The sequence below is a fragment of the Camelus ferus genome, chromosome 6 (assembly GCF_009834535.1).
Source record: "Camelus ferus isolate YT-003-E chromosome 6, BCGSAC_Cfer_1.0, whole genome shotgun sequence".
Taxonomy (NCBI): Eukaryota; Metazoa; Chordata; class Mammalia; order Artiodactyla; family Camelidae; genus Camelus; species Camelus ferus.
This window is the reverse complement of record NC_045701.1, coordinates 27,862,879-27,886,538: the sequence shown is the minus strand read 5'-3', so window position 1 is coordinate 27,886,538 and position 23,660 is coordinate 27,862,879. Positions and strand designations below refer to the sequence as shown.

The following is a 23,660-nucleotide window of genomic DNA, read 5'->3' as shown; positions in this document are numbered from 1 at the left end:
CAACTTCAACCTTGGAGTTGAAGCGAAGGGAGGAGCCAAAAATAATTCCCAGGTTTTGATCATCTTCGTCAATTGTGATGGCCCTTCCTGAGTTGTGGAAGACTATGAAAGGACCAGGTTTGTGTTACAGTAGAGCTCATTTGAATTGCTGGCAGCTAGCTATTCACGTCACAGTGTCCAGCAAGGTAGGAGAGAGGTAAAACTGGTGTTGAGAATGTAGTCAGGAGTTGACAGTATGAACGTGAGATTGATCAGTGGCATAATGGTAGATGGCTGTGTGTCTAGCTCATTATGTAAAGACAGAAGAGGGGAGAGCCCAGAGACAGCCTTGGGGGCTGCCTGTATTTAGGGTGCAAGAGGAAGAAGAAGAAGAGCCAGCGGAGGGGATGGAGAAAGTGATTAGAAAGGTTGAGATATTGACCAGTATTGAACATGAACCTGTCTGGCTTGCCGTTGATAAGTACCTTGTCTTTCATGGTAATTAAATAAAACAAAACAAAACAAAACATTGTTTCTTAATATGTGTGATAAACTATAAAGCGTTACCTGTGTGTAACTAATACATTGCTAATGTGTGAAATATGGGAGCTAAGGCAACTGAGCTTATATAAGAATCTGAGCCTCTGAAAATCACTGCTAGACTCCAAATCTCACCCAAGCACGATTGTGTTTCATGGCGTGAAGAAAATGGGACGAGTCCCTTTTCAAATGGTGCTTACACTTATTTAATAAAATAAGTAATAATAAAGTGAACAAGGGTTTTGTTTTTTTTTTTTAAATTTCTGCCTTACCTACCCCTGCTCTTATTCCTGCCCCAAGCCCCCTGCAACTGCAATATGGTATCTGTTGGTGATGGTGTGTGCTGCCATCCCCAAGCCCTTGTTCTCCAACTGTGTGTGGCTTCCAGCACTTAAATGAAATCTTATTTATTTGCAGATGCCCTTTTATAGAACTGTAAAAAAGGAGGCACATGGCCTTTGGCAGGAGCACACAGCTCCAACATGGCCTTCCACTGTTTTTGCAGTAGATTGTTAGAGCTCCAGGCTCTGTGCCTTCTGCCTCATAAGTTCAGAGAAGCCCATGCTGTGAAGAATACTTTGCAAATGTGAAAGCATTCTGTACCATCTGTGTGACCAAACTCCCAAGTGTGAGCTGGACTAGCGCCTTTGTTTCAAGGGCTTTGTTTCCATGTAGCTCCTTTAAAATAGATACTGTTTGGGGGCAAGGGGTGGGAATAGCTCAGTAGTAGAGTGCATCCTTAGCATGCACGAGGTCCTGGGTTCAATCTCCAGTATTTCCATTAAAAAAAAAAAATCAGTATTTTTAATTAGTTAATTATAATGATTTATACTCCCATATCATTACTTATGGTAATAATAGAAAGATTGCTTCTTTGGCATTTTATTTGGTTTTGAAGTCTAAGAAAAGCATGCATGAATTATCTTATCGTCATAAATCAATGGGTAAGAAATGTAAAATTTTGAGTTTTGAAATTTAAACCAGTTGCTTGGAACTGCAACCCTTTGGTTGCAGAGAATGAGAAAACTCTGCAGAGTTTTCTTATTCTACAGAGCAGCCCCTTTGGCCACACCCTGGAGTAGGCAACCATAATATGAAGTACCTACCTCTGAGACAGGGCCGGGAAAGGGGCTCTTGGATGAGAGAGACAGAGCAGTGCCTCGGGTAGCTGATGATGTCTTGGGATATGAAATTTCATCCTGCCCAGTGAATCATCCTGCCCAGTGAAACATCCTGCCCCTTCTCCATTCGCCCCAAAACAACTAGAAGACAAGTTGCAGCATAACAGCACACTCTTGTACCTAATGATGGGACTCAGCTTCAGAGATTTTTTTTTTTTAATCTAGAATCAACCATCGAGGAAAGGCAACAAACTCAGCGAGTAGAAAATACACTTGTAGGCATAATCTCAGAGAATTACAAGAGGCCCCCGCTCCATAAGAAAGAATCCAGTAGAGAACATAGAAATGAACATTTTGGCTGATAGAATTTTTGAAACATCAGTGAATGTACAGAATGGTAGGCTAGACATCACTGAAGAGCAATTAGTGAATTGTAAGATACATCAAATCGCAGAGTTTATCTAGCATAGAGCATAAAGAGAGAAATGTATGGAAAGCATGAAGAAAAGCTGAGATAGAGAAAATATATTTAGAAATTTAATCTATTTAGTCTAACATCTACTTAATACAAGTCAGGAGAAGAGAGGAAGATAGACTCCAACAATGTGAGATTACTTCCTAGAAATGCAGAAAGACATTGCATCTTTTATTGAAAGAACTCTTCAGAGCAACAAAAGATAAATGCAAACATATACACACCCTTTGCTCTTTAGTAACCAACTTTGAGAAACAAGGATTTAGAAAAATTCTGGAAGCTGAACAACAAACTTATCAGCAGCAACACTGGATGCAAGAAAACAATGAAGCAATAAATTCATATCCTGAAAGACAATAATATTAAAGCTAGAATTCTACATTTAGTCCAAACATCATTAAAGTGAAAGAGGAAAGTGAATTCTTTTGAGACACAAAGAGCCTCAGAAGTTTAATCTTCATAAATCCTCTCTTGAGGTTGTACTCCTTCAATACAAAACGAATCCAGTAAAGAAGTTGTGGGATATTTATACAATGGAATACTACTCGGTCATAAAAAAGAATAGCATAATGCCATTTGCAGCAACATGGATGGACCTGGAGAGTGTCATACTAAGTGGAATAAGCCAGAAAGAGAAATAAAAATACCATATGGTATCACTTATATGTGGAATCTCAAAAATAAAAAGATGCAAATAAACATATTTACAAAACAGAGACAGACTCACAGACATAGAAACAAACTTATGGTTACCAGTGGGGAGGGATAAGGGAACTATATTCAATACCTTGTAATAGCCTATAGTGAAAAAGATTATGAAAAGTAATATATATATATTTAAATCACTATGTTGCATAGCAGAAATTAACAATATAAATCAACTATAATTCAATTTAAAAAAAGTGAATCCAGGAAGAAATGGAATGGCAAAAGTTATAATGAACAAATAAATTCATAAAATGATGGTTAAATATTATTATAAAAATTTGTTTTTGGTAATCTGGAAGTAAAATTGCAGATGTTATCAACATGGGATGTGGCATAGAGTGTGGCCATGAGGTTTGGAAGAAGGATAAAGGAAAAGCAGACCACTTTTATATTGCTCCGAGTTAGGGTACAGAGCTATGATAAACTCCAGATACTCTTAGAATCACAGATAACTTATGTCATGGGTGTTGGAATTTAAACATACTCACCAATCAAAAAGTTGAAATTAATCATTTTCAGACCAGTAAAGGAAAAATGAAACAAAGACAATTTGATGAGTTCTAACAAAAGTATCAGGAAAGGGGCAAAAGGAAACACCTAGAAATCTTATAAATAAAAGTACAGAAATAAATATGACAGAGATAAATCCAAATGCATCTGTAACCACAATAAACATGAATGGGTCAACTTTCCCCGGTGGCTGAAAGCTCTAACCAGGGCAATGTAAAAGAAAAAGAAATAGAATGTCTAAATATAAGAGAGGAAAAGACAAAATTGCCACTGGACTCCCTTATGGAGTGGTGGCCTCTTGTAATTCACTGAGATTATAAAGCACACGTTCTGAAAACTCATTCTATCTCCTGTTCATTGAGTTTGTTGCCTTTCCTTTGCATACTCTGGTTATCTTTTAGAAAATTAGTGCTGTTTGAGCAGTGCCTATCCATTTCCAAAGTAGGAGTTCTGCCCCACAATTCCAAATGACTAATGAACAAATTAAAAAGACAAAAGGCAGAAAATATACAAGAAAATATAAGGTAGATTTATGACCTTAGGAGTAGCAGAGGCCTTTTTAAAAAAAAAATGATTTTAAAAGCAAATGGCATGAGGAAAATATTTATTATTTTGACTATTTCAAAATGAAAGTTATAAATAAAAGAGACTGTAAACAAAGTAAAAAAAGGCAAGCAAAAGAATAGGAAAAAAATATTTGCAATATTTGTAATAAGGATTTGTACCGAAATCTGTGTGAGTTGCAAAAATTAAAGTTTGATAATATGAGTAATTGGCTGTTAGGAGCATCACATGGTGCTCTGTCTGTGGAGCACTGTTTGACAGTCTTACCTAAAATTAAAACCGTGCATACCTAGTGAGCCAGCAGGTCTACTCTCTGTCTTAATTATCTAAATTAAAATTATCTATTTAAAATCCATCTAGGGATTTTAAAGTACATTCGATCTTAAGTACTGAAGGAATCCTTGCTTACTTCTCTGACACAAATTGATGATCTATTTTCTACCTCTCAGCATTTCGTAGCATGAACTTAAGCAGTTTTCTAGGTTCAGAATACATTACCCGAATGTGGACAGCTAACCAAATGATTTAAAATGAAACTCAGTACTTGTTGCCATTTTCCTTTTTGGTTAGTTGAGAATAAATCTTCTCTATTGTCTTGAGTAATTCGGATTGCTCTTCCTTGCAGAAGTGAAATGAGAAAGGTGATTCAAACTGAGGCAGAGTAGGCATCGCCAGTTGACAGCTTCAGCCTTGTACAACTAAGTCCATCAGAGGCTTCCTGTTATAGATAACGTGCTGAATGTTTTCATTTCCTTTTTTTGTAATATAGGTCAGAGTGTTCAGCTGGCAGTATCTTGGAGCCCAGGGGAGGTTTGTAATGTTATTCTGCATCTAGTAAAATGTATTAGGACTGTTTATTGAAACACAGAGCCAGGTCTCAACCTTTTTTGACTTGTTCGAAAACTTTGGAGACAGAGTAGAAAAATGACTATCAAACTAAAAGTAACTAGAACATATCTGTCAGGCTTGTACATTTTGAGTGCTATAAATCCTACAATATGTGGAGTTGAAAATATTGAGTAAGATTAAGAAATAGCAAGATATTTTCACCTTGGTTCAGAAAGTCATTAGTATCTAAAATCATGTACATCATACATAAGTTTTGAATAAAAATTTCGTCATTAAAGTATTGAATAGAATGCTACAGAATAGCAGCATTACTGAGGAACTGGACTGACAGATGCTTTTCATTCTAGACACAAAAAAGGTGTATAATTCCAGTAATAGCAAAAAGATTTTTTTTTTAAAGCTTCCTTTAAAGAATACAAATCAATCACAACACCATGGAGAAAGTTTTCAGGGTTCTTTGTTATGTACACATGAAACACTCAAAGTCAAAATGCTGTTTCAAACTCATGAGGAATATTGGGACGAAAGAAATACTGTTTTGAATCTCTACTGAAAAAAAAATAAAAAGGATTCAGGAGGATCAAGATCACAAAACAACTGAAGGCACCATCGCTGAGATAAGAAAATCTGCATCATGTCCTGTAGAGCAGCACCGCCCCTTTCAGAGGACAGTGCCTGGGAGGAGAGGCGAGGGACTCCAGGGTTGCTTGTAACACTCTGCTTCCTGATCCAGGCACTGGCTACACAAATGGGCTCATTTTGCATTTACTTATACACAAGACGGATAATTAAGACTTAGAAAAATCTTGCACATTTGCGCAGGAACGCTCAGAAGAAAGTTTTGGAAGGATCTCATTCAGACCAGTTAACAGTGGCTGAGTATTGGGAGGTGATGAGAATGTGTGTGGGGTGACTGAGGGTGGGGTGTCGGGGGCTCTCCAAGATTTTATGTGCAATGTTTAATATTTTGATGAGAATGTTTATTACCTAAAGTAATTAAAAATTAATTTTTCAACATCTTTAGGAGTAGAAGTCTTCAGTTTTGCAGGATTCAGAATCAAAAGCTCCCTAAGTCACCATGAAACGAAAAAGGAAAAAGTAGCCTGTCTGTTAATACAGGGTTCCAGGTTGAGCCCAGCGTTTATGTAACCACAGATCTCTGTTATGGGCCTCACTCGCTACAATGGGCAGAGGTTTTTAGAGGAGGGTGAAGTTTACATGTGCCCTTCACATTGTGTTGATGGATTTGGGTTGGAAATTGTCTGCGTTTATCTTTAGGCATATCCATTTTAAATGTTTAAATATCTGTAATTTCTTTTGTTTAACACCGATGTGGTTGGACTTTAATATTTAGCCCACCATTTGGAATGGCGAAATCTTCCAAAGTACATCAAAGGCAGATTATTCTTTCTAGTCCTGTTTCAAGTATGCAGAAAATGGTAGGTTATGCACTTAAATTTTTAACTTCATTATATAAATGGCATTAAACCAACCGTAAAACAATTGCCAATGATAACAGCATTGTTTCATCGAGCTTTTTATTCATGACCACAAGTCATTTTTCCTTCTCCAAATGAGAAGTGGTTCTTTTTGTTTTTTGCTTTGTTTTTTAAATTAGGTCCTAAACACCCAACTTTTGCCCATATTTTCCGTTCTGCTTTGGAATTCTTTTTTTTTTCCTATCAATCGTTATTATTTCTTTAGAATACTTCTTTAATTTTTTTTAAGGGAAGGAACAAAGCTAGCGAAGAAACAGATGTGTCCCATATAAAATATGCAATAAATCTTGTCCCACAAATTCTTTTCTCTGAACTTTCTGACAGAAACTGTCAAATATCCACTTTAATTCAGGTATAAAATGTTCACTCCATGTCATGGCGCCAACCGCCATATGCCAGAAGAAAGTTAGTGACCAGCCATAAAAACAGCAGCATAAGCACCTTTGAAACGGTCCAAGTCATCGTGGGTGAGAACAACCCTTATAAATCCATGGGGAATTAATCTCGGCTACGCCACTATCCTGCTGCGCATTTACAATGAGCTTCTACTCCCACACAGCACAAGTAGTAATACTTTTAAAAGGAGAGAGAGAATAAGAGAGCCGTGTGTCCACCTAATGAGCTTGTGGGAGGGGAGAAGGGGGTTCATGGATCAGAAAGCAATAGCTTTTCCACCCCCGCTGTAGGGCTCTGGATTCCCCTTGAAACGGGCAGATCCGAGCCTCAGTGGAACATGTAGGTCTGTTCTTCAAGCTCGTGTGGCTGGGCTTCACAGATCATGTGAAACCAATCTCCCCGAAGCGCAATCACAAGAAATGACTTCAGCTTCATAAATCATTGTTATCATCCCACAGGAGGAGGCAGTGCTATGGGTTTTCTCCAGGAAAGCATTTCAAGCCTCTGGTTTCATGATCTTTTTGGGTTTTGTTTGTTTCCTTCCTTGCTCCTTTCTGAAATCAGTTTCATGTCATTGGCACAGTTAGCTTCAGGCTTCTGCCTAAAGGAGACCTTGGCATTTCTCTGATTGAGCAGATACTTGAACATTTCCACCTCTCTCGGACGTTCAGGGAGACGGCTTTCGTATGAGATGTGGCCGGGGTGGGGGGCAGTGGTTGTCGCATGCTCAGAGGCCTCCTGCTTACTTCTAAGCGTGTACTGGTCCTCAGTATTTTTTCCTATTTAGGATATTTTCTTCATCCTGTGTTTTCCCAATATGGAACAGGAATATTACGCTTAAGTGCCATGGATAGAAATTTTAACTTACTTTGCAGCATTCGACATGATTTTTAATACTTGTGGCCATCTAGAACATTTCTCTATGAAGCCACAAAAAGAGGAAGACTAAATGGTACAGCAATGGATTATTTCCAACGTGAATCAACAGATAAAAATCTGCTTTAATTGTATTTGATAACAGGTTAGTAGTGCTTTGTAGCCAAGAATTTTTCTCCTACAAGATCTCATTTAAGAAATACTCTCAGAAAATTGTTTTAAAATGCTATCTTGGGTTTCTAGAAAAATATTTTGTTTTATTTGAATAGGTTCCATACCTGCTAATAAAGGTTTATTTTTCAACAATGATTTTCAATAATTATAAATTATCTATAAAAGTATTCATTTAAAAGTTGACACGTTAAATGAAAAAGCAAGAAACTGAATTACATATTCAGTATGACCTCAACTGTATTTAAAAAAGCACAAATGAGTATATGTGATCATAAATATATGCTTACATTTGTGGAAATGAATCAAAATATTAATAGAGGCCATTATTTAGGGAAAAGCTTAGGTACTATTTTTATCTTCTTATTTCTTTTCTTTCCTCAAATACCCAAGTGTTCTACAAAGAGGATTTATTCATTTAAAATTTGGAAAAAAATATAAAGATTTGTTTAAGAGAAGGGGAAAGGAGGATGACAGTTATCGTTGGACGATGACTCCAGAGGGCTCGCCTGGAATTCTGTTACCCTCACCATCAGCACTTCCGCCTCAGCACCCTTATGAGCGGCGTGGTCAGTTTTAAAACCAAGCCTCATTTCTTTGTTTCCTTTTACTGACTCTGATAATGATCCCTTGTGCTCATGGGCCTTCTGCATACCTTTGACTGGAGGAACAAATTAAATGTGCTTTCATCTGGAAACTGTCTTCTACAGTATCTTCTGTGGGAATCCCAATATTTTCTCTTCTTGGCAATATTTCTCAGAAAACAGGCTGTTGCTTACCTTCCCTGCCTGAGTTCTTGGTACCATAAGAACTGTTGAAGTTCTGGTAGTTCTTGGGTACCGTTTCAAGTGGGCCATTTTAAATCCCCAGTGAGGACAAATTCTTGACCATATGAAAGGAAAGAAGATAAGAAAGTTTTCTGATGTTCAAAGCAGTGGCAGTTATCAGGGTAGAATTTATTCAGCTACTGTGGCCCTGTAAATATGGTTTCCTAAGTACACCTTAGCTTTGCCAAGGTTCTAAAAGAAGACTGGTTTAAGGGTATCAATAGGTGTTCCGTGATGATTTACCAGACATTCTGGCGGTCCATTCATGTCCATGACTAAACAGCTGAGCACTTATTTTTGCTTCCATCATTTAATAAACATCTTTTTTTTTGTTATAAAGATATCAGAGGTTTTGTATAAATAAATCTAGATGAAGAGGAACTCTCCTTTGTAAAGGTATGGGTTCCATATTCTATTTTATCTGATATGTAAGTACAGCTTTTTTCCTCTTTGTTTTTGATTAGTTAAGATCAGTCTTAAACTATTAAAATCTCTGACCATGCATAACAGCTTTTTATCTGAGTTTTAGTCTTTAAAATATGATTAAAACCATTCTTCATTTTGGATATATTTCTAGACAATTCATAAAAATATGTTGGATGGTTACTTTATAGAGACAGTGGAATCTCACATTTGTGTACGTGTATCTAAAGTATAAATAAATGACTTTAAACTAGGTGACTGTGGGTTTAAATTTAACTTATTCTTGTGAATGCTTGTTTTTCAGTTATGACTTCTTATTTCTCTAATTTCCCACTCTGTAATGATAGGATAGTTTTACAGTTTTTAAGCAGGAACCTATAAAGAATAACAATGTGGGATAGTGGAAACTAGACTAAAGGGGACAAGTTCTTGCTTTTTTTGCCCCAAACCAGCGGCAGGACCTTAGGCAGGTCGCTCACTCTCAGTGTGTTACGCTGCTTCTTCCAAACAGCATCTATTGTTTCTTTTCCTGATTATATTAAGTGATGCTAATTCTTCAAGCAACTAAAAACAAATTTTTAAAAAACCTATTAACCAGAGGCAGAAATAGCAACTACAGTATTTTGGTATATTCCCTTCTGATGTTTTTAATAGTTAAATCATTTATCTCTGTGATATACATTTCACTGTAATTTTAGTCATGATGTATTTACTGCTTTATATTCAGAATTTTGTCACTTGTAACCATGTCATAGCATTTTTCCGATGATATCCTTTGAAAGCAGTATTCTGGGTATTTGGATCTAGTATGTTTGCTTCAGGTCTTGGGGGGTTTGATGTGGGAATACAAATGTTACTAAAGAAAAGAACAGGATATTCGATTATTCAGACAAGTCTCATGGGAATCCAAGAAAAGTTGAACAAGCAAGCATCATTGGATGGATAATTGCTGTGGTGGTGATAGCAACGATTGTAAAAATTAATGTTTACTGAGCTAATGTGCCAGGTGCAATGTCTGAGTACCTACAAAGATCTCATTTAATTATTACAACAGCTGTCTAATATAGGTCCTATTATTAACTTCCATTTGTAGATTAGAAAACTCGTTCTTAGCCAAATTAAACATTTTCCCAACGCCAACAGCTAATAAGTAATAGAACAATGTGAAGCTTTGACTCCACTATTGTCCATAATGTAGAACCCGTTTGATATGTGCACTGAAGAGGTTGAATGATCTATGCAGATCCCTTGGCATATTACTTGGCACACACTGAAGATGCCCCAGTGAATATTCATCATTATCGCTGCCACCGCTAGTCAGTTGTATTAAACCACTTCTTAAGCAGCTGATCGGCTGGTAGGTTGACTGTCCTTGGATCCCATTAGCTGTGACTGGTGGGCTGAAAGGGCCACAGCCCTGTACACTCTTCTGTTATCATAAAATCCAACATTTATTGATTTATTCAATACCCTCTTGTTTAACCTAGCTCACTTTTAAACTGTTGCATGAGAGGCTTAACACTAGGTAATTTCTTAGGTTTCTCATAGCTCCAAAGTTCCCAAGTGTAAGGTTTCATTTTTTTCCATTGGGCAGATGGGCACGTTGAGGTACAAAGAATCAAGTGTTGACCCTCAATACCTGAACAGTCATTGAAGGAAGTTATGAGAAACCCAAAGAAGCCAGTTGGTGAACTTTTTCCCCCCTAATTTGTTAATGTGGTGCTTAAAGAAAGATTTGTTGAAAACCAAGTACTAAAATGCTGTGAAATAAACAAAGAGGCCCTTGCTTTGGAGCGCACTACTTTAAATTAGAGACAAAGATGAGCACGGAGCCTGTTACCACTTTGCTGAAGAACCTGCCTTCAGATTCAAGCTAGCATAATCTGCTTTGTAGTCACTCTCACCAGTTAGTGGAGCAAAAAATCATTGACTGATTAATACTAAACGTATAGCCTCAAGTGCTAAGCATTTTGAACACAAAGTTAAACACACACGCGCTCACACACAGAGTCCATGCCTTCCCGAAATGATGCACCTTTAGGCTAGCACTAACACCAAGATAGGACAGAGTTGTTTGGAAAAGGAGACCTTCTTCCAATATTAGCATACCTGCAGTTTGTCACCAAATAGTTATTTAGAGCCTTGAAACAACACCATGGTCTTTGAAATTTCACCAAGTTTCTTCATGAAGCAAAATGGGGGCAGCCCTCTTTTCCAAAGCTCGCTTCCTTGCAGTTCCTAGTATTTCCTGAGTGATGCTTCATTTGGAGTCTGCTCCCTAAATGATGAGGCCACGGATGGAATTCACTGTTCCTCCATGACCCTTGAAAAAATTCTAAAGCATTGTAGATGGTCTGAGCCTTCCCACTGGGCATGAGATGGCAAGGAGACAAGGTAGGCACTATAAGAAACAAGACTGATGTATAATTATAATTGATGTATAATTTTTATCAGTAAAAATTGGTTTTTTTTTTATAAGTATGTATGTTTTAAAGTATCTATAAAACAATAACTAAGAAAAACATTCTTACAAAGGGCATGTCTCTTCTATTAATGCTGATAAGTTAAAGGTATATGTGGGCCTAGAAGCTGAGATAACATGAAGAATCTCAGGCCCTGTTTGAGAATGGAACCACCTGACTCCCATTAATGTAAATGAGCCTCTCACAGACCATTCTAAAATGTTATCCCCATGGTCTGCTTTAAAGCATCAAGAATCAGGAAATTTAGAGTGAAAGCTGAAATTCCATCTTGGCACTTCCTCTCTGATGTATATACTCCTATGGAAAATGAGCTGAATAGTGCAGCTCCAATATACCACCCTGGCGTTTGAGAATTCTGGAGAAAAACACTGCCCTGTTGGGAAGCAGGAGGGGACACTGGAAGGTATATTGGTTTATGAGTCAACAGACCTGGATTCTACCACTATTACTGTGACCCAGGAAAGTAACTTCGTCAGCTTGGGTATCCATTTTCTTATTTCTATAAAATTAAATTGTGGGACTAGGTTATAGCTGGGTTGTAAATTATATTGTCTTACTAACTTTCTCAAGTAATTGCATCTGTATCACCTTGAAATCAAAAAGTTGCTCTGTACAGATACTTGGACAGCATTGAGGGACTTCACTGGACTGTATAGAAGCAGAGGGAAAAAGATGGTGGAACATTAGCAGCTAATCAAAAGGTTGCGTTTAAGAGTAACGAGCAGAATTCCTTATAAAGTCTGAAGTTGAGTGTTGTGTCAATATTGTGAGTGGATGAAAGACTGGGCAAAAAATCTCATCTAAGATGGAAATATATTGAAAATACAGAGTCATAAAGCTTTTACAGTGGATAAATTTACTTAGATCCCAGTGACACTGGTAACCTGACTTCTTCTAGAATTGTGAATGGACGAGATGTTTACTTCTGCAGTAGTTACTACAGAGAACAAACCAGCTGCATAATCTGGTGACTGCTTAGATTTACACTGTGGTCCCTGAAACTGTACCCATTACCTACACAAATAATTATTACAGTCATCACAGAATATAAGAGAATAATATAATTCTTCTCATTGTATAACCAAGGAGACTTTCCTAGTTCAAATTATTACTCCAGCAAGGTATTTTATGAGGTATTTGAATATTCTCAGGCCGAGGTTTTGAAATGTTAAAATATAAATGACTTAAGATCAAAAGTCGTCTGTAAGCTTGATTCCATCTAGGCTGACTCTTTTCCAGCCATTGATGAGAGAAGCTCTCTTGCCCTGAGGGCTCCACTGTGTGGAGTGAATGGGGCGACATTATCCCTGTGCGTTGGGAAGGGCAGTACTTGTCTGCGTGTGAGGTGGGTGGGGGAGACTGAGAGAACAGCTGTTCAAGTCAGTTTCCATGTTCTGCAGTTCAAATGAAGAACCTTGGTGGAGAAAGGCCCCAGGTGCCCAAGTGAGGTGATAACCGCTGTTTTGTTTTCCTTTGATGCCCATAAAAATATTCAGATTTAGTTATAAAGACAACTGAAAATGGCAGATAAAAATGATGAAAATGATGCAATCTGGCAAGTCTGATTGAACTCAAGAGGATCCCAGCTCAAACACAAGCCTGAGGGTTAGACTAGATGACTTTTCACACTCCTTTTATCTGGGTCCCTTTGATTTTATGACTCTAAAACCTCTTCAAAGTCTCCTGATCCAGTGTCTTTTGCTTGGCATTCTGATCAAAAGCCTGCGTTTTCTAGTCCACTTTAGCCTTAGACAGGTGACCTGGAAATCAAATTATACCCATCTCTTGGGAACCTTTTTCCATACCCTTTCCACAGCCTCGCCCGTTTACACAGAAAATCTCACAAATGGCCATCTATTCGCTTCAACTTTACTGTCTAACTAGACCTTTGCAAATGTAAACTCTGTGACACACCAAAAATGATCATTCTTCTAGTTTAGTTTAATTTTATTAGTTTAACTAGTAAAATAGGAAGACTAAATAAATAGGAGGAACTCATCCTTTGTGGGTAAGCATACCAAAAGAAAAAAAAATGTAAGGGTAAGACCTCTTCATAACTCAATGATTCCATATATTTATATTTTCCCCTCTCTAATAGATGTTAAAAACTCATCTCTCTTTCCAGTGTCAGTGTGCCGTTGCCTCTGTCGGTGAAAGCATTCTTTCCTCCTGGAAAGTGCATGACAGGGTGATTTTCAAAGAAATGAAAAATGACTGCCGTGCTCACATCAGATGGATACCACATGAAGTGGAGTGCGGTCCCTTTGTTTCCTTATTAGCATCACCAGCTCCTCTATTTGTAGAGCTGTAATAAAAACAGCTTCTTTACTGTGCGTCCTGTTGGTTTATACCAACCATGTCAGGTCCATAAACCATGGTATATTAAAGTGTAATAGACTGTGTAAAGAATACTAGGAAGATACTCCAACCTCTATCCCTTGCCCTCATTTCACAATTTACTACCTCCCAGATGGGCATCCATAAATATGATTTAATTGTGGTTAGCATAAAACCCCCACTTTCTTTGAAGAGTAACCTCCTTCAGCCACTTTCAGTGCGTGAATGCCACCCTCTTGAGGATAGAACTTTGGTTATTTCAGTATATCTAGGCGATGAATGTTCATAGTCTGACTATTTTCTGGGAGTGTCATTTTACTTATAAGAATGTTACATTTTTTATAATGACTATTTTAAAAATTCAGTCTGATGCAGATGAAACTCAAGGGTTAACATTTGTGCCTGTGATATATATCAATCTAAAGAATGTATCAATCTAAAACGGGATATAAAAGGATGATAAATAGTTCTCTCTTGCCCTTTGATTCTGCTGGACTCTTTTCTATTTTGCTGCAAAAAGAAAATGGAAGATTAGAAACTGCTGTGCTGGGAAATGGGCTCTGGTCCCCTGGGGGAAAGATAGTGAGCAGGCAGTGTGTTCTGTTAGTGTGGGTCCCTTGCTGTCAGATAAGTGGAGTACATACTAGGTGTTAGTTGAGGGGAACACTGTGGAATAGACTTGGTCACTGCCCTCAAGAAGCACAGTCTAGTAGGAAAAGCAGACTGCCAGCCAGTGATCCCAGTACTGTGTCCCACATGTGCAAACACAACGCTGATGAAGTTCTGCAGAAAGAACGCCCACCAGCCCGTGGAGGAGAGGCCAGGTGGAGGGCTTCACAGGGGAGGTCATTTTAAGGTTTGGTTTTTGAAGAAAGGAAAACATTTATAGTAGGGGTGTTTGGGAAGGAGAAAGGCAGGAGAAGGAGGTATTTAAAGCAGAAGAAGCAGTTTTTCCAGCACCACTTATTGAAGGGGTTGTTTTTTCTCAATTATATATTCTCCTTTGTCACAGATTAATTGACCCTCAGTGCAGGGGTTTATTTCTGGGCTCTCAGTTCTGTTCCGTTGATCTATGTGTCTGTGTCAGTAGCATACTGTTTTGATGACTGGAACTTTATAGTACAGTCTGAAGCCAGGGAGCATGATTCCTTCAACTCTGTTTTTTTTTTTTTCTCAAGATTGTTTTGGCTATTTGGGGTCTATTGTGTTTCCATAGAAAATTATTTGTTCTAGTTTTGTGAAAAACAACATTGGTATTTTGATAGAGTTTGCACTGAATCTACAGATTGCCTTTGATAGTATGGTCATTTTAACAGTATTGAGTCTTCCAATCTATCTTTCCCCATCTGTGTTGTCTTCAGTTTCTTTCATCAGTGTCTTATAGTTTTCTGGGTACAGGTCTTTTACCTCCTTAAATAGGTTTATTCTGAGGCATTTTATTCTTTTCGATATGATTGTAAATAGGATTGTTTCCTTAATTTCTCTTCCTGATAGCTACATATAGAATAATGAAATGAGAACATTTTCTCACACCATATACAAAAATAAACACAAAATGGATTAAAGACCTAAATATAAGATGGGAAACCATAAAACTCCTAGAGGAAAACAGGAGTCATGCCAATAATTTTTTGGATCTGTCTCCCAAAGCAAAGGAAACAGAAGCAAAAATAAATAAATAAGACCTAATTAAACTTAAAAGTTTAATTTTTGCACAGCAAAGGAAACCAGCAACAAAATGAAGACAAATGTACTGAATGGGAGAAAGTATTTGCAAATGATAGGACCAATAAGGGATTAATATCCAAAATATATCACTCCTCATTCAACTCAACATAAAAAAATTAACACATTTTAAAATGGGCAGAAGACCTAAATTGACATTTTTCCAAAGAGGACATGCAGATGGCCAACAGGCATGTGAAAAGATATTCAACATTGATAATCATCAGAGAAATGCAAATCAAAACCACAATGAGATATCACCTCACACCTGTCAGAATGGCTATCATCACAAAAAAGACACATAGAAGCACAAAGAAGCACAAATGTTGATGAGGATATAGGGAAAAGGGAACCCTCGTACGCTGTTGGTGGGATTGTAAATTGGTGCAGCCACTGTGAAAAACATTATGGAGGTTTCTCAAAAAAAACTAAAAATAGAACTACCATATGACCCAACAATTCCACTTCTGGGTTTATATCCAAACAAAACAAAACAAAACAAAACAAAACCCAAAAAACTAATTCAAAAAGACATAGGCACCCCAATGTTCATAGCAGCATTATTTTCAATTACCAAGATATGGAAGAGCAACCTAAGTGTCCATCAACAGACAAAGAAGATGTGAGATATATATGTGTATACACACACACACACACACACACACACACACACACACACACACACACACACTGGAATACTACTCAGCCATAAAAAAGAATGAAATTTTGCCATTTTCAGCAACATGGACGGACTTAGAGGATATTACGTGAAGTGAAGTCAGACAGAGAAAGATAAATACTGTATGATATCACCTATATGTGGAATCTAAAAAATACAACAAACTAGAAACTATAACAAAAAAGAAAGGCTCACAGATATAGAGAACAAACAAGTGGTTCCCAGTGGGAAGAGGGAAGGGAGAGGAGGAGCAACATAGGGGTAAGGGATTAAATGGTACAGACTGTTATGTACAAAATGAACTACAGGGATATACTATACAACACTGGGAATATAGCCAATATTTTATAATAATTATAAAGGGAATATAACCTTTAAAAATTGAATCACTATATTGTACACCTGTAACTTATGTAATATTGTACATCAGCTGTATGTCAACAAAAAATTAAAAATTTATAAAAGCAGAGGAAGCAATATACCCAAATATAAAGGCACAAGAAAATAGAATGAGTGCCAAGAACGGCAAGGAGTCCCACGTGATGGGAGCATGGGACATGGAGTGGGACGTAGCAGAAGCCAGGTTGTGGAGCTCTTCCTGTGCAACGTGAGTAAAGTGTACCCTGGACAGGGGGCGGTGGGGAGGGGGAGGGCAGCTAGTGAACACACTAAGCACAGCGGTAGCATCATGCCTTTTGCCTTTTAAACTGGCAACCTGGTGACAATTCAGAGAGTCTATTACAGGTCCTGTATAATTAAGTTCTTACTTAAAGAAGGAATCTTTGCTCTCAGAAGTCTTACCTTTTTCAAACAGACTCCCATGTCATTGTCTTTCCTTTAGCATTGGAGGAGTGATTCAGTTAATTAGGTCAAAAATTGCATAACCTATGATCATTAAGTTTAAAAAAAATTAGGTGAGAATCATCAGAAGCACCTCTCCCATCAAACCCACCCCCTTGACTCCCAGTATTTGCAAAATTATCCGTGAGCTTCTCTTTCTCTTCTGAGGATTAAATAGAACAAAATGGGCTGAAACAGCAAATAAAATAACTTGAGGACAGACATAGGCAACACCCTCCTGTGGAAAAAGCTTAGGGTAAGGATATCGACTTTGTGAGTAAAATGGGAAAACAGTGAGGTTTTGAGCAGAGGACACCTGATCTGACCTGTAAATGATCACTTGGAAAATTATTGTCTTACGAGAGTGGTTGTAGACATTTCTTAAGAAAGAAAGGAGCATTTTGCTTGTGATTTTTTATTATTCATCCCAAAGGCAGAGAGCTGGACTAGAGACCACTAGCGTTTGTTTCCAGCCAATTAGTGATGAAGGAGTGCCCCTGTAGCTGCCCAGCATGTTAGTCACTGTGTTAATCGCTCACGTTCAGTACATCCAGTGGGCACGACCACCTGGTAAGATGGATCTTACTGTTCCAGTTTTATGGGTAGAGCTCAGTGCAGTTAAGTGACTTCCCCAAGGTCTTACAGTTAATAAGTGGCAGAGCAGAAATTCAACTGCCCGACACAAAGTCCAAGCTCTCTCTACTGTACCTGTGTTTAACTGTCGGAGCAGCCATCCCCTGAAAGCTTGACTCCCTAGCAGCCTCTACAGGATGTGGAACCATCGAAGATCTGACTGCAGTGATTCTGGTTCAGCCAGGCGCTGTGCCCTTTCCACGCGGGAGGTAGGCGTTATCATTATTTTCCAGAGGAGGAAGCTGGAACACAGGACACGTGCATCGGGTCCATGACATTTAAATGGCTGAGCTGGGCTTAAAACTTGGCATTAAAGTATCTCGAGTTCTGATTGGCATTCCTTGGGCCCACAACCATTGAATAGAAAGGGCCATTTCTGCTTCACTTGGTAGACCACAGTACTTACGAATTTCAGAATCGTTATCGTGGGGTGATTTTATGATAACGAATGAGACAGTGGCCATCACATGAACCAGGAAACAAAATTCCGAAGCATTAAAGATTTACACAAAAACAAATGGCTTTTATCCAGTAATGGCTGCATTAAACAAAACCCACATAAATATCCCTTAGATTAAAAAAAAAAAAAACAGCCTCTGAAGAAACCATGTGGCTTTCTCTCTGTGGCACAGAATTATGAAAACTATTGCTCTTTAACAGAGAAAATTAAAATGTAAGAAAAGCAGCACAGTTCTGGCAGGGACAGAAAAATTAGAGTATGCTGTAGGTGGGCACCAAGCAGACTTCCCACTCAACTCTCTCCCTGCACTTGCAGTAAATCTCCATCATCACAATGTTTCCCTAGCCTGGAGAAAGGAGTTTGGAAGGCAAAAATCGATGTTCAGCAAAACGTCTCATTTTTAGTACTCTGGTTTGTTTTTCTTATTTCTTTGATCATCTTAAACTGTAAGATTTTCCTCATTCGAAGCAGTTGTTTTATTGCCATGATTTGAAAAATAATTTACCTTGTTGTAGGCAAGGAGACAGCTTCTTGTGAAAGAAAGAGGAGAGAGAGGAGGGTCGGGGATCCCCATCACTTGTCTGTCTCCCTGATTCTGTATCAGTACCTGACAGTGCCTTCCAACATCCTCTTCTCGAAGCCTACCCACCCCCTGGCCCCGCACACCGAGCACCAAATCTAAACTGAAAAAGAAACACCGAAATACTTCATCCATGTGGCTTCGTAGAAGAGAAAACTAAGTAAATCCCACACATCGATTCTGGGCCGCTGCTAGTCAGATGTGTAGCGGAAGGACAGTTTTCATTGAAGACTTGCCGTCTTCATCGTAAACATTGTCCCTTTTTTGTGCCTCATACCTGCGTGTCCTGCTCTGGCTGCCCAGGCACCCCTAATTCAGTAACCCACGTAGGGTCTTTTCCAGGCAACAGTCCATGCTCTGGAATTTTTCTTACTTTTTGGCTTCCCTGACTCAAAAATTACTTACACTGCATCTTAATATCTCTCTCTTTTTTAAAAATATATTTTTATTGAAGTATAGTCAGTTTATAATGTGTCAATTTCTGTATACAGCACAATACTTCAGTCATATAGAAACATAGGTGGATTTGTTTTCATATTCTTTTTCACCATAGGTTACAAGATATTGAATATGGTTCCCTGAGCTATACAGTGTAAACTTGTTGTTTATTTTGTAAATGGTAGTTAGTGCAGGGGGCTGCACACCAGTCTCGTAATCTCTCAAGGTTAACTGTCTGTCTGCCCCAATGAGAATGGAAGTTCTCTAGGGACCTTTATCTGCTTTCTTCACAGGGAATCCCAAGAAAAGGGTCTGGCACATGGAATAAAAGAACAGAGCCACCTATGTCCTTATGTCAGTAGCTACGAGAGCTTACAGAGCCAGGTAGGGCCGACAGGAATGTTCTCTTTGTCCTACAGACTGTTTGAAACATTTATTTAAAGTTGGGAGCGTGTGTGTAAAACACCCAGCTTCTCTGGAAAAGGTGGAAGATCTGGCAGCAGGGACAAGTGTCCCCTGCTGTGGCTGGGGCGTGGCCTTCGCATGTCCCTCCTACCTGCCGGCTTCCCCGTGCCGAGACTGTGTCAGTCCCAGAGTTGAGAATCTAGGGATGGAGTTTGAGAATACTCCGATTCTTATACTTGGCCTACCATTACCTGGTTTGTTGCTGATGTTAGAAGTTGAGTTTGTGACTCCAGTCTTTATAAACATTTTCTTTCCATGTAATGTCTTTTTGTTTTGCTTAGAGCATCTTGAGGACTTAAAATGTATAATGATATGGTTGGAAATTTCGCACATTGTGGCAGGAGAAATACTTCAGGATGGTGGAGCTTTGAGGTCACACCAGGGAGGTGACTGCCTTTTCTACCAGTACCTAGGCCCTCGGCTCAGGAAGAATTGCTATCTCTGGGTTCGTCTCATTTTCCCCAAAACCCTCAGAAGTTCTGTGGTATGCGCTACCTCTTAGTAATGCCTCTTTTTACACTTGGATGCTGTTTTATTCCAAATAAGCACATTCACAGAGCTATTGCAAAATCTTATCTAATGCCTAATTCAGTGTGGAAAGGGTTTTTCTTGTCACTAAATGTATATGCAATGATGGGTCAACCACAGTTTGCTTAGCACAGGTAGAAGTAGCCAGCTAGAAACTCCTGCTGACGGAGAACAGCAGCGGTGCTCCAGGAAGATCACTCAGGCCTCAGAGGAATTTTTCCCCTTGTTTGGCCATGCGCATAACTAATAATCACTGTATAAGAACAAACCACCCGTTTGTTTCACATTTGGGGGAACTCGGTAGCCTCTGAGGGACACAGGTTGCTTTTCTGTATCTGATCGGCTAAGAACCCAGCTAACTGAGAGAGATTCCTGCTAGGAGGATGGGGGGAAATTAGAGCACACAGATGGCAATGACTATGACTTTACCTCAAAGGATGTCGTTATCAAAGCCAAATCATTTTAATATAAAAGAATCGCTTTTGGTGGGATGGACTGGACTTACAATAGTATACATCTTCAGCCTGACGTTCTTCTTTCGCCTGTGTTCATATTTTGAATATGAAGTTTTATGTTTAGGAAGTCTAGTAGCTCTCTTTTTAAGCAACCGTTGTCCAATATATACTAGTTTAAGCTAAAATAATGTATTTAATATGTAGGCATTTTTTCACATTTAAGGCGCAACAGAAAACGGGCCAGATGAAGTTCCGGCTCTCCCAGAGCTCACATTCAATGTTGTACAATAAACACACGAGCCAATAAGTGGTCTGTCAGGTAGACAGAGGCTGTAGGGGAAAGTTGGGGGAGAGGAGGACGCCTGGCAAGGGATGATCTTTAATTTAGCAGGGTCAGAGAAGGTGACATTTGGGCTGGGACCTCACGAAGCAAGGGAGCCCATCATGCAGAGGCTGCGGGCAGGTGCCCCAGGCTGGAGGAAAGGCAAGTGCAAAGGTCCCCAGTGGCCGTGCTCAGTGTGCTCCACCAGCCAGCGGGCCAGCCAGGCTGGAACGGAAGGAGTGTGGGAAGGAGGAGGCGACGTCACAGGGGACTCAGGCCTCTGGGCCATTGTGAAGACTTCAGAGGTTACGTCGAGGGTGACATCGAGCTGTCGGAAGGTTTTGGGCAGAGAAGTACCTTGAGAGAGTTTATCTTTTAACATCAGCTATGAAGTGAATGATGGTGAGGCACTAATAATGCCTGTCATGACATTTATTGAGCATCTCTTATGTGCTAAGCACTTGATATGTATTACCGTATTTAATCTTTATACCAGCTGTATGCTGGTAGTCCCTGTGGCTGTGCTCATGGGACAGATGGAGCCGTATCTACACAGTTGGTCATGAGTGACTTGCCCACACTCCCCCAGGCAGTACGTGGTAAACTTAGGCTTAATTAAATAGTGATATTTATTTTCTTTCTCCCCGCTTGATGGAGGCACTGGGGATTGAACCCAGGACTCACGGACCCCAAGCACATGCTCTACCACCAGCCTCTATTTTACGTCATTGTAGCCTTAAGTGAGGAATCGTGAGGCTCATAGAGATGGTGACTTGCTGATTTTTCTAGACATTTTTAAAGTGTAAGAGTTGTACTATCATACATAACAGTATTATCCTCTGATTAGAGAGAAAGTATTTAAAAGAGCCACCCCAAAGTGAAGCCTCCCAGTTTCCCTGTTGTGCCTCCAGAGCGCAGGTTCTTAATCTGCAAATTCAGAATTCTGTCTCAGTGTCATTGATTTCCCTTAAATATTTTTTCAACGCATTAAGAAACATTATTCTGGGAAAAGAGACCGTTGGCTTCTCTAGACTGCCAAAGGGGACCATGGCTGTAGAGACTGTTTTCAGAGATTCCTATGAATTCGTTTGAATCTGAGCAGAACTGCTGCAAACAGTAGTGGGTTTATTGTGTCGTTGGGTTTTTTTGGTGTGGGAGGTGAGGCAGTGCTGAGCACACGCCAGGGCTCACAGAGAGGCCAGCTAAAGCGAGGGTGACCACACGTACCAGTCTGGCCAGGACTGTTCCAGTTTAAGCTTTTGTCCAAGTGTTCATTATTAATATCACCCTTTCACCCTCAGAAGTGTCCCGATGAAAACTGCCGTGTGAACATTGGCTCTAGCGGTGATCAAGAAAGTAGCAGTTAGTGGATGGAGCGAACTGAGTGCTATCGCAGGACGTGGGGGGGAGGGGGCTGCCGACCCCGGAAATCAGACTTATTTTGATAACAAATGGTCATAATCAAAGTTAGAAGGTTACACAAAGGAGGTGATGGACGAAAATACTGGATTAATTAAAATTATTTCTCTTTCACAGCAAAAAAAGAGCATAAAATGGAAGAAAGTCACTTGGAGACTGCACAGAAAAGGTAAGCGGCTCTGAACTGGCCCCAAGGCTTTCTCTGACTAGCCGTTCTTTTTTTATTATTATTAAAAACGTTTGGATTGTTGTGCGGCCATCACCAGCATCCATCTCCAGAACTTTTTCATCTTCAAAGGTAGCTCTGTACTACTCACTAAACCATCTCCACCACCGCCCCCCGCCCCAATCCTCACCTCTCTCTCCTTACTTCAGCCGCTGGCACCACCCTTCTCCTTCCTGTCCGTGACTCTGACTGCTCTGAGTGCCTCGTGTAAGTGGGATTGTACAGAACTTTGCCTTCCATGCTGGCTTATTTCACTTCATATAGTGAATGACTAGCTCTTCTTTTGACCCCATCTGTCAAGACTCTGCATCCAGGAACAGTGAGGTCTGTGTGCAGAGCTGCAGTGAAAGCACTGTGAGGGGACTTGGGGACAGTTTTCCTCAGGAAGCAGGGACTCATCGAGGAGTGACTCCCCTGCCTCCTGCGTGCTGACGCCATTTCCGTGTGTTTGCCTCTCCTCCATCACTCTCTCCTGAACGCTTCGTGGACACGGGGAACAATGCTCTCCTTCTTAGTGTCACAACTACATTAAACCAGTTACAGCAAACACCTCCGAGACATGTAATGTCTTCCCTCAGATCCTGGAAGGTATTGTAAACAAGGGACAGTTGGGGAGAAGGGACTGCATGGAAATCTCCCCCAGAGGTTGGGGAGGAGACCTCAGATGTCTTCTGGTCAGCCTCTCACCCTCTTTGTGCCTCTTCTTTCCTCTTCTCCCTCCATGACACCTGAGTGGAGCCATCCCCCTCACCTGGGAGAGCCCCACGATCCTTGGCTGTGATCCCGTCGAGGGGTTTTTCCTTTTTTCAGCTGAGCAGGTTAATCATCTTGGCCTGCCCTCCCTCCCTCCCTCTTAGAAAGGTGGGTGGGGGTACACCAAGGCTTTCTTGTACTCAAGGCTGAGAACTGAGATACATTTTGCTGGGACCAATTCTAAACGTACTAGAACATTGAAGAGATACGGGCAGGAAACAGATATCATGTAAGGGAAAATGCGCTTTACCAACGTGTGAGGAGAGGAGCCGGTTAAATGCACGTGAACACGCTCCGGAAGTGGACCCCTTTCTTCCCACCTTGCCATGATTTCTGAGGGTTCTGAAGGCCTTTGACGGACAATCCCCACCAAAAGCGC

General features: G+C 39.7%; 1 protein-coding gene across 3 annotated transcripts in view; it reads left to right on the top strand.

Moving 5' to 3' along the window:
• Positions 1–23,660, top strand: part of FMN1 (formin 1) — a 397,658-nt gene that overhangs the window by 336,351 nt on the left and 37,647 nt on the right. For all 3 annotated transcript variants that reach the window (XM_032481561.1, XM_032481564.1, XM_032481562.1), the window contains one exon: positions 22,420–22,471. In XM_032481561.1, coding sequence (XP_032337452.1) covers positions 22,420–22,471 — 52 coding nt within the window. The remainder of the gene's footprint in view (positions 1–22,419; positions 22,472–23,660) is intronic.